Source organism: Anomaloglossus baeobatrachus, chromosome 2, assembly GCF_048569485.1.
Source record: "Anomaloglossus baeobatrachus isolate aAnoBae1 chromosome 2, aAnoBae1.hap1, whole genome shotgun sequence".
Lineage (NCBI taxonomy): Eukaryota > Metazoa > Chordata > Amphibia > Anura > Aromobatidae > Anomaloglossus > Anomaloglossus baeobatrachus.
Genome location: NC_134354.1, coordinates 727323661 through 727340381, shown reverse-complemented (window position 1 = coordinate 727340381; position 16721 = coordinate 727323661). Strand labels below are relative to the sequence as shown.

At 50.1% G+C, this 16721-nt stretch overlaps 1 protein-coding gene across 1 annotated transcript in view; it reads left to right on the top strand.

Annotated features, from left to right (window-relative positions):
- Window positions 1-16721, top strand: part of PAN3 (poly(A) specific ribonuclease subunit PAN3) — a 135565-nt gene that overhangs the window by 45633 nt on the left and 73211 nt on the right. Inside the window, 8 exon segments of the mRNA XM_075337365.1 lie at window positions 1270-1520; window positions 1620-1724; window positions 3057-3114; window positions 4157-4318; window positions 11392-11508; window positions 12772-12873; window positions 13053-13218; window positions 13638-13725. Of these exon segments, the coding sequence (XP_075193480.1) occupies window positions 1270-1520; window positions 1620-1724; window positions 3057-3114; window positions 4157-4318; window positions 11392-11508; window positions 12772-12873; window positions 13053-13218; window positions 13638-13725 (1049 nt within the window).

Sequence of the window (16721 nt, the reverse complement as noted above, 5' to 3'; positions counted from 1 at the left end):
TGATGCTTGCGCGGTTACATCTGTCCTGTAATCCCCCGGGGCTAATGTCGCCGCACCATCTGCTGTATACATGACGTGGTTTCTGTGTGCCCTAAAACTACGGCTGCCAGTCTTTAAAGATGGAACAGAAAGTGCAAACCTTTCATCGAAAGTTTCCACTCTAGTCAAAACAAGGCCGTTGATCTGTCAATCTTGGCATTGCCGTCTCTGTATGAGGCATGATTAGGTTGTGACCCATCCAGTGTAACCTGGGTGAAGTTTGTATTTTCCTCCTGTGTTCGTGGCTTTTCATTAACATGACACCGGTGTACCCCAAGCCTTTAGTGGCCTAGAGTTGTGCTACATGATTGGTGTATTGTGATGGCCGACAAAGTAGTAGAGGACTGTAGGTGATATGAGTGTTCATCCATTATGCTCTATGCCCAAAACTATGTTCAGGATGTCCACACTTCTTGCAAATACTGGAACATTACTGTACGCTATTATAGTAAAGTCCATGTGGAATCTGTAGAGCAGGGATCAGATGTGGCATATGAGGAAATATAGTGAACTGAGCCTAAAGCTTTTTGTGGCAGCCCCATAGAGAATGAATGACATGTTGGTCGGGCAGCCAACCTCCTGCTCCATTTTACCAGGATAAAATATCCTCATTCTGCACACTGGTCCCAGTGGTCGTACACCCACTGATAATAATAATAATAATAATAATAATAATAATAATATAATGATATTTATTCATTTATACAGCGCTATTAATTCCACAGCGCTTTGCATACATTGGCAACACTGTCCCCATTGGGGCTCACAATCTAGAGTCCCTATCTATGTTTTTGGAGTGTGGGAGGAAACCGGAGAACCCGGAGGAAACCCACGCAAACACGGGGAGAACATACAAACTCCTTGCAAATAGTGTCCTTGGTGGGATTTGAACCCAGGACCCCAGCGCTGCAAGACTGCAGTGCTAACCACTGAGCCACCACAAGACTGCAGTGCTAACCACTGAGCCACCACAAGACTGCAGTGCTAACCACTGAGCCACCACAAGACTGCAGTGCTAACCACTGAGCCACCGTGTCGCCCCGATCACTAAGGTACTACCTCTCCTACAGATGGGGTCGTCTGGTGAAACCAAGTGCACAGGCATATTAAAACTAACTGAAGAGGCTTGTCATATATGGTCTCATTGCATTAGTCTATAACCAAGAACTCATGTGTCAAGAAGCTAAAATCATTTGTTTGTGTTTCTTTCCCCCCAACTCTTTTTCCAAGGGATGTCTCTGTCGGCTGGGTCTTCCCCACTTCATTCTCCTAAAATTACACCCCACACATCACCATCTCCAAGACGGCGAAGCCACACGCCCAACCCAGCCACTTACATGGTGCCCACTAGTGCCTCAACACCAGTGACAAACTCCGTTTCTCAGCCCCCATCTGCAGGACAGGTCATCCAGAAAGAAACTGTCGGTGGGACCACGTACTTCTACACGGACACCACTCCTCCTGCGCCGCTCACCGGAATGGTAAGTGCATGAGGACACCCAAGGGACATCGAGAGATGTGTTACCTGGGAAGGGGAATAAACTTTAATACTTGCTAATTGTGGTTTGTTTGTTTTTTAGGTTTTTCCAAATTATCACATCTATCCTCAGACTGCTCCTCATGTTGCTTACATGCAGCCCAAAGCAAATGCACCTTCCTTCTTCATGGCGGATGAACTCAGACAGGTACCGGCAGCTTCAGCAGGAGAGTGTCAGCATTCGCATCCAAGAAATCGCCCTCAAGTTCCATCCGAGTTGAGGCGGCCATTGTAAAATCGGGGCAGTTATAGTTGTGACTGGCGCCTGTGAAATGGATCAGATTCCCCTTTGTCCATGTCTAACCAATGGGCAACAATTGATCCGTTTGACCCATGTTTTCCAGATACCGTCCTGTTTGTGTGTTTAATCTGCAGCTTGGCTAATGGGTTTGGGATTTGCTGCAGATTTCATCCTTTTGCGGCCGGCATGTATCACATTGCAGCTTATACCCAGTGGTCCCCACTATAGCTTCTCATAAGCCAGGTCAGATACCCACACTTTGCACTGAGGAGGGGCAATCACCCCGAAACACCGTGTCTGCAAATTGGGATTTTGATCTGGCATTAAATCCTAAAGCGGGCTTTACATGCTGCGATATCGCTAGCGACCGTACCCGCTCCCGTCGGTTGTGCGACACGGGCAAATCGCTGCCCGTCGCACACAGCCTCGCTTAGCCCCGTCACACGGACTTGCCTGTCCTGCGACATCGCTCTGGCCGGCGATCCGCCTCCTTTCTAAGGGGGCGGGTCGTGCGACATCACACGGCAGGCGTCCAATAGAAGCGGAGGGGCGGAGATGAGCGAGACGTAAACATCCCGCCCACCTCCTTCCTGCCTCATGGTGGTGGACGCAGGTAAGATGTTCCTCGCTCCAGCGGTGTCACACAAAGCTATGTGTGCTGCCGCAGGAACGAGGAACAACATCGCTAATTAGAAGAGAACGATTTTTTGTTTTAGGACGACCTCTCCGCGGCAAACTATTTTGGCCGCTTTTTACGATCGTTTTTGGTCGCACAAAAGTGTCACACACTGCGGTATCGTTAATGACGCCGGATGTGCGTCACAAACACCGTGACCCCGACGATAAATCATTAACGATATCGTTGCGTGTAAAGCCCGCTTAAGTCTTATGAAAAGGCTTGTATAAAAAGCCACTTTTGACTTTTAGGATGGCTACTTCCAATAGGTGGCGCTAGAGTTTGTCTCCTTCCTCCCTAGGGGGACAATTTGATTTGCAGCTTACACTGACGTCTTCATTATTAACACTTATAGGGCGGCTGACGCTCCGGCCACCACCATGGCTGCACAATTCTGAAACGTGCGGCGGTGGTTGGTACCATCTGATTTCGCCCTTATGGCTTGGGGTTGCTCTTTAAGGACTAGATAGTTGTAGTTGCCTGTTTTGAGACTATTTTTTTCTTTTCCATGGTGTCTAATGTTTACATTTTTTCTTGTTTTGTTTTTTTCCTGTGATTACTAGGAACTGATCAACCGCCATTTGATAACGATGGCACAGATTGACCAAGCAGATATGGGTTGTAAGTGTCCTGCGTTATCTTAAGCTTCCTCATCTTTGTCTTCTGCATCTTTTGGGCAGACTGGGCCCTATACGATCTTATGTATATTTTCTTTTTAATTTTGGTGACTTTATGTTCTTATTTTTGCTGTAGGTTCTGCTCTGATAAGAATTGCATCTTAAATTTCTACCATTTGTACTAAATGAATAATCAAAATATTCTGCACCAAAAACACCTTAAATAATCAAGAATCTCAAAATACCTTTAAAATAACCATGAAAGGTCACAGAAAAGGGTATTGATGCTTTTTATCTCTTAATGAAATGTTAGTTTTATTTACATTTTTAAAAATGCATATAAAACCATATTCAACATCAATAGAGGACCGGATCTGATAATCCAAATAAATTAGCAGCGGTAAAACAGGAAGAATGAATAACTGGTGTGAGGTCCAATCATAAAAATATCTGTCACTTGGTATATAACATATAATTTGCAAAGTGCAAACTGTATATATAGTTATGTATAATACTAATAGTGGAAGGTATATGAGCTAAAGTATAAGAGAAGTGACTTGTTGCAGTAAAAAAGTGCATGTGCTGTGCAAAGGAATTCTTTTAGAGTCTGATGTACCTTGTGAATGGTCCAGGAAATCCTGTGTATCGCTATAACCCGACGCGCGTTTCAAGCTTGCTTTTCTTCAGGGGTGCTCAGTTCAATTTGAATCATTATACCAAGTGACAGCTATTTTTATGATTGGTCCTCACACCAGTTATTTATTCTTCCTGTTTTACCGCTGCTAATTTATTTGGATTATCAGATCCTGTCCTATATTGATGTTGAATGTTTTTTATATGCATTTTTAAAAATTTAAATAAAATTAACATTTCATTAAGAGAAAAAAAGTATCAATTCCCTTTTCTGTGACCTTTCATGGTTATTTTAAAGGTATTTTGAGATTCTTCATTTGTACTAAATGTCTGTAGTTGCTCCCTACTCTGCCTTTTTTATCCGCCTCCATACCTTACCAGAGGAGTCAGCTGCTGCCCTTTCTTTTCTTTAGCCGTACCTGCAGACGTTGACAGCTACCACAGCCTTTTTCCTCTGGAGCCGCTTCCTCCTCCCAACAGGATACACAAGTCCAGTAACTTTGGCTATATCACCTCATGCTATAAAGCTGTAAACGGCAAAGATGACATGACGTACTGCCTGAGAAGAGTCCATGGTGAGCCGGATAAGATGACATTACTGTGCATGTTTGGGGGAGGGGGGTAGTACTGATGAATAGGTTTGCGGTCACATTTGTCACTTAAAGGGAGTCTGCCACAAAGTTTTTGCTCCCCCATCTGAAAGCAGCATAATGTAGAGACCCCGACCCTGATTCCAGCGATGTGTCACTTACTGAGCTGTTTGCTGTCCTTTTGATAAAATAAATGTTTTCTCTGCTGCAGATCTAGTAGTTAGGCCTAAGACATACGGCATGAAAATCTGAGCGAGTGGAATGCAATAAAACATTACATTCCACTCGTACCTATATTATTCTGTGTCAGCACACATGAGTGATTTATTTCTTCATCGTTCCTTATGGGAGACCCAGACCATGGGTGTATAGCTTCTGCCTCCGGAGGACACACAAAGTACTACACTAAAAGTATAGCTCCTCCCTCCGAGCATATACACCCCCCGGATGACATTAATCCAACCAGTTCAATGCTTTGTGTTCAGGAGGTCACACACACACATGCATTCTCTGATTTTTGATTTTTGATTTTTTCATTTCAAAGATTTGGAAGAAAAGCGGGTCCAGTCTGGACTCCCGGCATGTCCCTTCTCACCCAATGTGTCGGCGGTGCTGTTAAGGTTGACTTTACAAGGCTGGAGCCTTCACATGCCGCGCTCCTTCACCATCCCCTGGGGCTCTGGCTTGAAGTGGGAGCCATCACGGTTCTCTCTGCTTGCAGGAGACCGGTCTCCATCCGCAGCCCTGTCAGGATCCTGCCGGACGGAGCGTTTACCCCCCCCCCCCCCCCCCCGGGACATGGCCTTGCGTCTCATAAGCTAAGTATTGAGACGTTTTTCAGGGGTCCCTTGTACATTTATTGAGGGGGGAGTGTGTTTGTTAACTTTGCTGTGATTTCCGGCCGGTTCTCTGGGTTTTTCCTGAGAACCGCGCCGAGGGTGCCTGCTCGTCGGCCGCATGTAAAAATCTAGGCCCCGGCTTCAGTTGCGGCCTACTTTCGGTTTCAGTGCCCCTGCATGTCAGTCATGCAGAGGGACAGTGCGGCTCCGCCCAGCGGCTGTTCAGCACAGGGAGCGGACACTCCTCACTGAGGAAAGATTCCCTCCCCTGTATACCTCATTTGCCCTCCGGAGCCGAGTAGGCCCCGCCCCCTCTCCTCGCTCCGGCGCCATTTTATCAGCGTTCTCAATGTCTGCATAACCACATTGTGACAAATGGGGGCCTGGGCTGGGGGATCTGGAGGGCACAGAGATGTCTTTATGTTAAACGGTCTGGCAAGCCACAACCTCCGGTGGAGGATGCCTTTATGTGCAGTTGCTTATATACTCTGTTTATATACTCTGCTGGGGGTCATTCTGGTCAGAGCCCCCACTTCTGCAGCATGTCTCACATCAGAGCAGGGCTGCAAGGCTGTTCTTGCTATGCACTGCATGTAGACTCGTACTGCCTGTACCGAGCACATAACCACATTGTGATGCTTGCTCTAACATAGTGGTCCCTCAGCCTGGAAGCTCATCAGTGGTCCCTCCGGCTGCTGCGGCTCCGGTGGCTGAACCCCTGGTTTGAGTATAATCCCTCTCTCCAGGGGACAGCTGTCCCGGACTCTGCTGAGCATGCATCAGCCCCCTTCTCAGGGCGCTTCTGCTGCTACGGCTTGCTCAGCAAAGCTCACAGAAGATTCTTCATCTGGTCTCAGACCCCGTCCTCCTAAAATGGAGACGCAGGTTCCCCTTTCCTTCTTCGTCCCGCGGCTCTGATTCACGAGCTGACTCGCAGGACGAGGAGGATGCCTTTACTAGGGGCTCGGACGCTACTTCATGTACCATTGATCTGTCCGAAGGTGACGCACATGCTAATGATTTGATTGCGTCCATTATATTTGTACTGGACCTCAATCCGCCTGTATCAGGGGAGTATCCCCCTCTGGCAGAAAAGCATCAGTATACCTTAAGAGCACAAGGAGTGTGTTCCTTAACCACTCCAGTTTTTCAGCCCACTGTGACCAAGCCCAGAGCCCGTCCTGACAGATGCTTACCAAAGCGTGGTTCTGATGACTGTTTTCCCCTTCCACCAGAGGTGGTCAAGGAGTGGGCTCATTCACCAAGGGTGGACCCTCCGGTGTCTAGACTTTCAGCCCGGACAGTTGTATGAGAGGCTGACGGCACCTCTCTAAGGATTCCACTGTCCGCCAGGTTGACCTTCTGGCCAAACCTAAATATGAGGCGGCAGGGGCCTCGTTCTCCCCATTTTTTGCAGCAGTGCGGGCTCTCAAAGCCATCTCTGCTTCTCTGGAGGAGATGCATTCCCTCACCAGGGACTCTATGCCCGAAATGGTTGCCTTAACTTCCATGCTTTAGTCTTTTCATCCTATGCCATGTCTGCCATGCTGGAGACTGTCACCGCACTGCGGTGGCCTCGGCTACTTCCCTCGCTATCCGCAGGCTCCTGTGGCATCGAGAGTGGAAGGCAGATGCTTCTTACGAAGTTCCTTGCTGGGCTCCCTTTTGCCGGGACCAGTCTATTCGGGAACAGCTGGATGAAATTATTAAGGAAGCTTTTGGCAGGAAGAGTACTTCCATGCCACAAACCCCCAGGGCAGGAACCAGTCGAGGTTTCGTTCCTTTCGTTCCTCTAACTGGTCGTCCTCTAAGCCCTAGGCCTCGTCCACTAACTCAGCCAGGGTCCGTAAACCAACTGGCGCATGAAGCCGCGTCCTCAGAAGTCCGCAGGAGCTGCTGCCACCAAGGCAGCCTCCTCTTGATTATCTGGCCGCGCCAGCAACGGCCTTGGTCCGTGGCAGGCTCTCCCGCTTGGGCGACGTGTGGTTTCAACACGTCTTCGATCAGTGGGTGTGGGATACCATCCCCACGGCTACAGAATGGAATTCTATCCAGCCCGCCAAACAGATTTTTTTCTGTCACCTCCCCCCTGCTCCAAGGCCGCCGCCTTCTCACAGGCTGTGGCATTCTTGCAGGCCAATGGAGTAATTGTTCCAGTTCCCGACTGGGAACGGTTCTGAGATTTCTACTCAAATCTCTTCCTAGTCCCCGAAAAGGACGGTGCCTTCCGACCTGGATCTCAAGCTTTTCAACAAGCATGTTCAGGTGCGGCATTTTTGCATGGAGTCTCTGCGATCAGTCAATGACCCAAGGAGATTTCTTAGACATCTCTGATGTCGATGGATGCTATCTGCATGTGCCAATCGCAGTTTCACACCAGCGTTGGCTACGTTTTGTAATCGGAGAGGAACATTTCCAATTCGTGGCTCTCCCCTTCGGGTTAGCCACGGCCCCTCGTGTATTCACAGGGTCATGGCAGCAGTGGTTGTGGTTCTGCACCTCCAGGGGTTGGCAGTGATTCTTTTCCGGGACGACCTTCTAGTCAAGGCTTCATCCAGTGCAGACTCTCAGCGGAGTGTCTCGCTCACTCTCGCTACAAGTCCACTCTGACCCCGACCCAGGAACTTACGTACCTAGGGATGCAATTCGAGACTCTGCTGGCACTTGTGAAGCTGCCCTTAGTCAAACAGCAGTCCCTTCATCTGGCGGTTCGCTCTCTGCTGAGGCTCCGCCGTCATTCCATCAGGCACCTCATGCAGGTGCTGGGTCAGATGGTGGCGTCAATGGAAGCGGTTCCCTTTGCCAGTTCCATCTGCGTCCCCTGCAGTTGGACATTCTCCGCTGTTGGGACAAGCGGCCCTCTTCCTTGCACAGGCTGGTGGCTCTGTCGCCACAGACTAGGAGCTCTCTTTAGTGGTGGCTTCGGCCCCTCTCTCTGTCCCAGGGACGCTCCTTTCTGGCCCCGTCCTGGGTAATTCTCACCACGGATGCCAGTCTATCCGGCTGGGGAGCAGTGTTTCTCCACCACCGAGCACAGGGCACTTGGACTCCGTCCGAATCAGCCCTCTCGATCAATGGGCTGGAAATCAGAACTGTGCTCCTAACTCTCGTAGCTTTTCACCACCTGTCGGTGGGCAAGCACATTCGAGTACAGTCAGACAACGCGACAGCAGTTGCCTACATCAATCACCAGGGCGGGACTCGCAGCCGCCTAGCCCTGTTGGAAATTCAACGCATTCCGCAGTCCACATCCCAGGCGTAGAACACTGGGAGGCAGATTATCTCAGCCGTCAAACCGTGGACAGCGGCAAGTGGGCCCTGCATCCGGCAGTGTTCCGGTCAATCTGCCGCAAGTGGGACACTCCGGAAGTGGATCTAATGGCATCCCGGCACAACAACAAGGTCCCGGTTTACGTGGCTCGCTCCCACGATCCTCACGCCTTGGCGGCGGACGCGCTGGTTCAGGATTGGTCCCAGTTCCGTCTGGCCTACGTGTTTTTTCCCCTCTTGCCCAGAGTCCTGTGCAAGATCAGAATGGAGGGCCGTCGGGTCATACTCATCGCCCCAGACTGGCCCAAGCGAGCTTGGTTCCCAGACTTGCTCCGTCTGTCCGTAGAGGTGCCGTGGCATCTCCCGGACTGCCCAGACCTTCTCTCACAAGGTCTGTTTTTCCGCCAGAATTCTGCGGCTCTCAGATTGACGGCGTGGCTCTTGGGTCCTGGATCCTTACGGCTTCAGGCATTCCTTCCGAGGTCATCTCCACTATGACTCAGGCTCGGAAGTCTTCCTCGGCCAGGATTTACCACGGGACTTGGAGAATTTTCCTGTCCTGGTGTCGCTCTTCCGGCCATGCTCCTTGGCCGTTTTTCCTTGCCGACCATCCTGTCCTTTCTACAGTCTGGTCTGCAGCTAGGACTATCCCTCTATTCCCTCAAGGGACAGGTCTCGGCTCTGTCAGTGTTGTTCCAGCGGCGTATCGCCCGACTGGCCCAGGTGCGCACCTTCATGCAGGGCGCATCTCACATCATTCCGCCTTACCGGCGGCCTCTGGATCCCTGGGACCTTAATCTGGTCCTCACGGCCTTACTGAAACCCCCCTTTGAGCCTCTTAGGGAGGTTTCGTTGTTTCGTCCTTCACAGAAAGTGGTCTTTCTGGTGGGCATAACTTCTCTCAGGAGAGTCTCTGATTTGACTGTGCTCTCTTCGGAGTCACCCTTTTTGGTTTTTTCACCAAGACAAGGTGGTTCTCCGTCCGACTCCGGGTTTTCTCCCTAAGGTGGTGTCTCCTTTCCACCTTAACCAGGACATTTCATTGTCTTCCCTTTGTTCGGCCCCTGTGCATCGCTTTGCGAAAGCGTTGCATGCTTTAGATTTGGTGCGGACGCTCCGGATCTATGTGTCACGCACCGCTGTTCTTAGGCGGTGCACCTCTCTTTTTGTGCTGACCACAGGTCAGCGCAAGGGTCTCTCGGCTTCTAAACCGACCCTAGCTCGTTGGATTAGGTCGGCCATATCAGATGCCTACCAATGTTCTCAGGTGCCTCCCCCGCCGGGGATCAAGGCGCACTCGACCAGAGCTCTCGGTGCCTCTTGGGCTTTCAGGCACCAGGCTACGGCTCAGCAGGTCTGTCAGGCTGCCACTTGGTCTAGTCTGCACACCTTTTCGAAGCACTACCAAGTGCATGCTCATGCTTCGGCAGATGCGAGCTTGGGCAGACGCATCCTTCGGGCGGCTGTCACCCATTTGTGAAGTTAGGTTTTGCCTACTTCTCAGTTTCTGTTTATTTCCCACCCATGGACTGCTTTGAGACGTCCCATGGTCTGGGTCTCCCATAAGGAACGATGAAGAAAAAGAGAATTTTGTTTACTTACCGTAAATTCTTTTTCTTATAGTTCCGACATGGGAGACCCAGCACCCTCCCTGTTGCCTGTTGGCAGTTTTCTTGTTCCGTGTGTTTTTCACCGGCTGTTGTTGTAGACAGAGGTTCCGGTTATTCCGGGTTTTACACTATCTCTACTTATGGGTGGATGTCCTCCTTCAGCTTTTGCACTAAACTGGTTGGATTAATGTCATCCGGGGGGTGTATATGCTCGGAGGGAGGAGCTACACTTTTAGTGTAGTACTTTGTGTGTCCTCCGGAGGCAGAAGCTATACACCCATGGTCTGGGTCTCCCATGTCGGAACTATAAGAAAAAGAATTTACGGTAAGTAAACAAATTTCTCTTTTTTTCTCAGCCCTAATCAGACCGAGAAAACAGTCACCGCATGCCGATCCTAGCTTCTCTCGCACCCATTCAAGTCTATGGGGTGAGAGAGAAATCGCACTGCACTCGCATTACACTGGTGTACCGCAAGTGCAGGGCGAGAATGGCAATAGCCGGCAACGGAGGAGAGAGGGAGATAAATCCCTTCCGCCCCTCCTCAGCACCGGCCCCTGCCCTCTGCAGCTGTGGTTCGACCGCATGATCGGACCTCAGTTGCAGTGACACTCGGCTCCCACTGTGCTGCCAGCGGGAGCCGAGTGTCATGCGAGGCTCACAGTAGTCCCCGTGTGGCCCCGACCTTCTTCAGAGCTTATGAATATACTGGACTACCTGCAGCATGCCAAGTAGTCCTGATGATCTCCTGCTAATTAATACGTCATTTTATCAAAACTATACTAAGCAGCCCAGTAAGTGACACATCACTGGAATCAGGATCTCTGCCAATACGGTATGCTGCTTTCAGATTAGGTGGCAAAAAACCTGATTCCCTTAACACTAGAAGTCCCAGAGAGGGGTCATTTAACATTTCTACCTTTGGAACCTAGAGACGAGTCGAATGACCTGAAGGATTTTAGCTAACATCCTATAATCACCGTCTTTTGTTCTGTAATTAAGGCCATTACTGTCGCACCACAGGAGGTTGTTGTTTTCCATTGCCATTTAGTTTAGTTTCTAGTTAGTTCTATTCAGTTTAGACTAAGGGTCATTTGACCCTCTTTCGGGACTTCACAGGGGAGCTCGAAATTTCTGGGACTTCTAGTGTTAAACATTCACGGGAAGAAGCCATGACTGTGGTATAGCAGCTAGAGGTACTGTTGCAGCAAAAATCATGGAGGGAGAAACCTTCAGGTTTATTGGGAAAATGTAAAATCTGTAAGACGTTCCCGTGAAGTTACTTACTACCACTGCCACTAAACTTTTGTTTTGGTTTTGTTTTCCTTCTCCACGTTGCAGGTTTTCGCCTGGTGAACACAAAATGCATGTCTTTGGTTGACACCTGGAAAAAAATTCAGCACTCCAATATCGTTTCATTACGAGAAATGTTTACAACCAAAGCATTTGGAGAGCATTGTAAGTGACATGGGTGCGATCGTGGGAGACGTGAAGCTTCAGTATGTGTGGTTTGGGAGCACGGGAGGGAATCTGAGGAAACGCTCGCAAACACGGAGGGGTCATCAAGACTTGGTGCTAATGTCCTTGGTGGGATTTGAACCCACAACCAGATAGATGAAGACGGGAGGGGGGGGCACAGGAAGTATGCCAATATTTTTAAACTAAAAAATGTACTTTATTAGCCCATGTGGTGGCAACATTACATTTACACAAACCGTTCTCGATGGGATAGCTAGAATAACTTTCCTACGTAAATAGCGGGAATTTCAAAAAGTATGGAGCTGAATCTAGTAAACCATGATGAGGAGGTTACTGGACACTGATTATTGGGACAGACCATTGATGCTGTAGTCCTGGAAAACCCAACAAAGCAACCTTATACAAACTCCTTAGGCTTCTTTCACATGGTGGCAGGATTTTGAATCCGTATTTGTAAGACCTAACTGTGGCTGGAGCAGAGGAAGATACTGCCCTAAATGCAATCACGTCATAGTAGCCTGTGCATTCTCTTATTTATTTTTGTTGTTAGTATTCCCCATACTTAAATTTCATTTACCGTATTTTTCGGATTATAAGACGCACTTTTCCTCCCCAAAAATCTGGGAGTCGAGGGGGGTGCATCTTATAATTTGCATGTAACTTACCGCGGGGTGGTGGAGAGAGGGAGTAGCAGGAGGCAGAGGCAATGCTGCAGCAGCTGTGCAGGGTCTGCGGTGGCCGTGCAGGGTCTGCGGGCGGTGAGGGCTTCAAACAATGGCTCGGAGCTTGTGCGTGCACAGATGGAGCTCTCGGCTCAAGATCTCCTCTGCACACACGCACCGCCTCCGGCTCATTGATCTCCCAGCAGCGGACTTAAGGCAAATGGTGTCCGGAAGCGGCGAGTGCGCGGATGAGATCTCTGCTTGTCATTGAGCCGAGAGCTCAATCTGCACCCTCACTGATTCCGGGCGCCATTTCTTTGAAGCCCGCACCACCGACAGAGCATCTGGGACATGTGCTCCACCGCAGCCTGCACAGCTACCCCCACCGCAGCCAGCATCACCCTGTTGCAGTTCCCCAAGAATATAAGACTAACCCCATTATTTGTTTTTACGTTTTTATCTCTATATTTGGGGTGCGTCTTATAATCCAGTGTGTCTTATAAAACGAACAATATGGATGTACAATCCCCTGATGTTTTCATGGCACTTAAAAGTAATGCTATCTCCTCTTTCCTTTCAGCCTTGGTTTTTGCCTATGACTTCCATGCTGGAGCGGAGACCATGATGAGCCGGCATTTTAATGATCCCAATGCAGACGGTTACTTTAGTAAGAGAAAATGGGGTAAAAATGTAGACACTTCGTTACATGTGGGTTAACAATTTGTCTAATAGGTTATCGCTCACATCAGTCCTTGTTCAATGGGTTAAGAACCTAAATATATGGACCATTTCATTCCATGCTTCAGTACACCGTATTGCCTACCTTTGCATGTAGATAAATGTGTGCTGTTCTTGTTGTAGGCCAACTTGATGGTCCTTTACCCCGTCAACATGCCGGATTGCTACCGGAGTCCCTCATTTGGGCTTACATTGTCCAGCTGAGCTCAGCACTGCGAACCATCCACACTGCCGGCCTAGCGTGTCGTGTAATGGATCCAACGAAGATCCTGATCACAGGGAAAACCAGGTAACTATCATCCTCAGCACATTAGTTCCAAATCCTTGAGCCAAAGGGGTATAGACATCATCTTGTACATTCATCATATCCTCCCCACCCACAAGTATTTGGAGGACATGCTCTTAGTGTGTTCCGCTTTCACTGGCAAGGATTTCCCACTACCTCCCCACAGACAATGGCGTGTAAAGGCTGCGTGACCATTACATGCCTCCATCTGCTCTGCATTTATAGGGTATTCCTTGTCTATGCCATAAACATGATGTGGGAATACCCCTTTTAGGTGTAGTCCATAGTTAAACTTGCCAAGGTTCTTCTAGGGCTTTGTAAATTTGCAGGTATTTTCGAGCAGGCCGAAATGAATGGCTTATTAACAACTCTGGATTCACCGGCATAAAGTAGAAATCACTTTTCGTGCATTTTGTTTTTAGGCTGCATGTCAACTGTGCTGGGATTTTTGATGTGTTAAACTACGACGGCGGTCAGAGTAATCCAGTAGCGCTAATGCCCCAATACCAGGTGAGTCCAGCCTACACCAGGAATGTCTGGTGGACCTTTCCTATCTGTAGACATCACTTAGATATTCATAGACACACGTTAACTTCTCAGTGACCTAGACGAATAAATCGGAATTCACATTCACACTTTCTCTATCGCTTTCATTGGGGGACACAGGACCATGGGTGTATGCTGCTGTGACTAGGAGGCTGACACTAAGTAGACATAAAAAAAGTTAGCTCCTCCCTAGCAGTGTACACCCTGAGCCGGAGGCGGATCTATGCCAGCTTTTCTTTTTCACTCCTAATTGGGAGACCCAGACAATTGGGTGTATAGCTACTGCCTCCGGAGGCCACACAAAGTATTACACTTAAAAGTGTAAGGCCCCTCCCCTTCTGGCTATACACCCTCCCGTGGGATCACGGGCTCCTCAGTTTTCATGCTTTGTGCGAAGGAGGCACACATACACGCATAGCTCCACTGTTTAGTCAGCAGCAGCTGCTGACTATGTCGGATGGAAGAAAAGAGGGCCCATATGGGGCCCCCAGCATGCTCCCTTCTCACCCCACTTTTGTCGGCGGTGTTTGTTAAGGTTGAGGTACCCATTGCGGGTACAGAGGCTGGAGCCCACATGCTGCATCCTTCCCCATCCCCCTTAGGGCTCTGGGTGAAGTGGGATTTACCGGTCTCCAGGCACAGAGACCGTGCTCCGTCCACAGCCCCTGGGGAATCTGCTGGATATGGAGCGGAGTATCGTCAGGGACAGGGCCCTGCTACGACAAGGTACTCTGTGTCCCCGTACAGTCCGCGCGCACACTGCAGCATTGCTGGGTGTGTTAGTGCGCCGGGGACAACAGCGCTGCGCGCTGGTGCCATTCCTATCTACAGCTTTGCTGAGAGGGGACATGTATTGAAACTGCCGCGCGGCCACTGTTGTCAGCGCTGCGGCGCGGCTGGGACTTGTGGTGCGCCGGGGACTTCCGCGCTGGCCGTGCATATATCACGGCCGTGCTTATTACTCGAGTCCCCGGCTTTCTGCGGCCTAGTTTCGTTTCGTTCCCGCCCCCAGGCCTGCCAGTCAGGGGAAGGGCGGGACGCTGTATAGAATGTCAGCGCAGAGGGCTGGAGTCTGCTTTGCATACTCCAGCCCTCACACTGGGCACAGTGGGACGCCAGTTTCCCGCACTTTGTTTGAGGCACGCCCACGATCCCTCTCTTCACAGGACGCCGGCAGCCATTCCTGTGTGCAGTCTGAGCTGGAGAGAGGAGACTGGGAGACCCAGACACGGGATTCTGGTGCCCACACACCCGCTTTTCAGCGGGCGGTAAGCTGCCCTCAAGGGCTGACCCCACTGGTGCCGAAGTGTATATTGTATTTTATGCTTGCAGCTTTACATTGCACTGTACGGTCGCTAGGGATCCTCGGCTATATACCCTCCTAGATTCTCAGAGGACGCAACAGCATGTCGACCGCAAAAAGCAAAGGTGCCAAGGCACAGGCTTTCTATGCTGCTTGTACCGCTTGTGGGGCTATTCTACCGGCAGGTTCCACTGACCCCCACTGTGTGCAGTGCTCGGCCCCTGTGGCACTTGCTCGGCCGGGGCCTCTGCTGGAGGTGACCCAGGCAGAACCTCCTGTAAATACTGTCCAGGTGACAGGGACGGAGTTTGCAGTCTTTGCTGACAGATTGTCTGTGACTATGACTAAAATTCTTGAAACATTGCAGTCTAGACCAGTACCTCAGGCCATGGACACTGTTAACTCATTGCTCCCTGGTCCCCCTCAGTCGGAACAGCTCCGGGATCCGGGGGTGTCTCTTGCATCCCAGGGTGATGGCTCTGACACGGACGACAGTCCCAGACAGCCTAAACGAGCTCGCTATGAGCGGCCCTCGACTTCATCACACTGGTCAGGGTCCCAGCAGGAGGACTCTCTGTATGATGAGGTGGAGATGGCTGATCAGGATTCTGATCCTGAGACCGCTCTCAATTTGGATACACCAGATGGTGACGCCATAGTGAATGATCTTATAGCGTCCATCAATAAAATGTTGGACATTTCTCCCCCTGCTCCTCCTGTGGAGGAGACAGCTTCACAGCAGGAGAAATTCCATTTCAGGTATCCCAAGCGTAAATTAAGTGTTTTTCTGTACCACTCTGACTTTAGAGAAGCAATCCAGAAACACCACGCTTATCCGGATAAGCGTTTTTCCAAGCGGCTTAAGGATACACGTTATCCCTTTCCCCCTGACGTGGTCAAACGCTGGACCCAGTGTCCAAAGGTGGACCCCCCAATCTCCAGGCTCGCAGCTAGATCCTTAGTTGCAGTGGAAGATGGGGCGGCACTTAAAGATGCCACTGACAGGCAGATGGAGCTCTGGTTGAAATCCATCTATGAAGCTATCGGCGCGTCGTTTGCTCCAGCATTCGCAGCCGTATGGGCACTCCAAGCTATTTCAGCTGGTCTTACACAGATGGACACGGTCACACGTACATCTGCTCCGCAGGTGGCACCCTTAACCTCTCAAATGTCTGCATTTGCGTCTTACGCGATCAATGCTGTCCTAGACTCTACGAGCCGTACGGCAGTGGCGTCCGCCAACTCCGTAGTTTTACGCAGAGCCTTGTGGTTAAGAGAATGGAAGGCAGATGCTGCTTCCAAAAAGTGTTTAACCAGTTTGCCATTTTCTCGTGACCGACTGTTTGGGGAGCGCTTAGATGAAATCATTAAACACTCCAAGGGTAAAGATTCATCTTTACCTCAGCCCAGACAAAATAAACCCCAACAGAGGAGAGGACAGTCGGGGTTTCGGTCCTTTCGAGGCTCAGGCAGGTCCCAATTCTCCTCGTCCAAAAGGACTCAAAAGGATCAGAGGAGCTCAGATTCTTGGCGAACTCAGTCACGGCCAAAAAAGACAGCCGGAAGACCCGCCACCAAGGCGGCTTCCTCATGACTTTCGGCCTCCTCTCTCCGCATCCTCGGTCGGTGACAGGCTCTCCCGCTTTGGCGACATTTG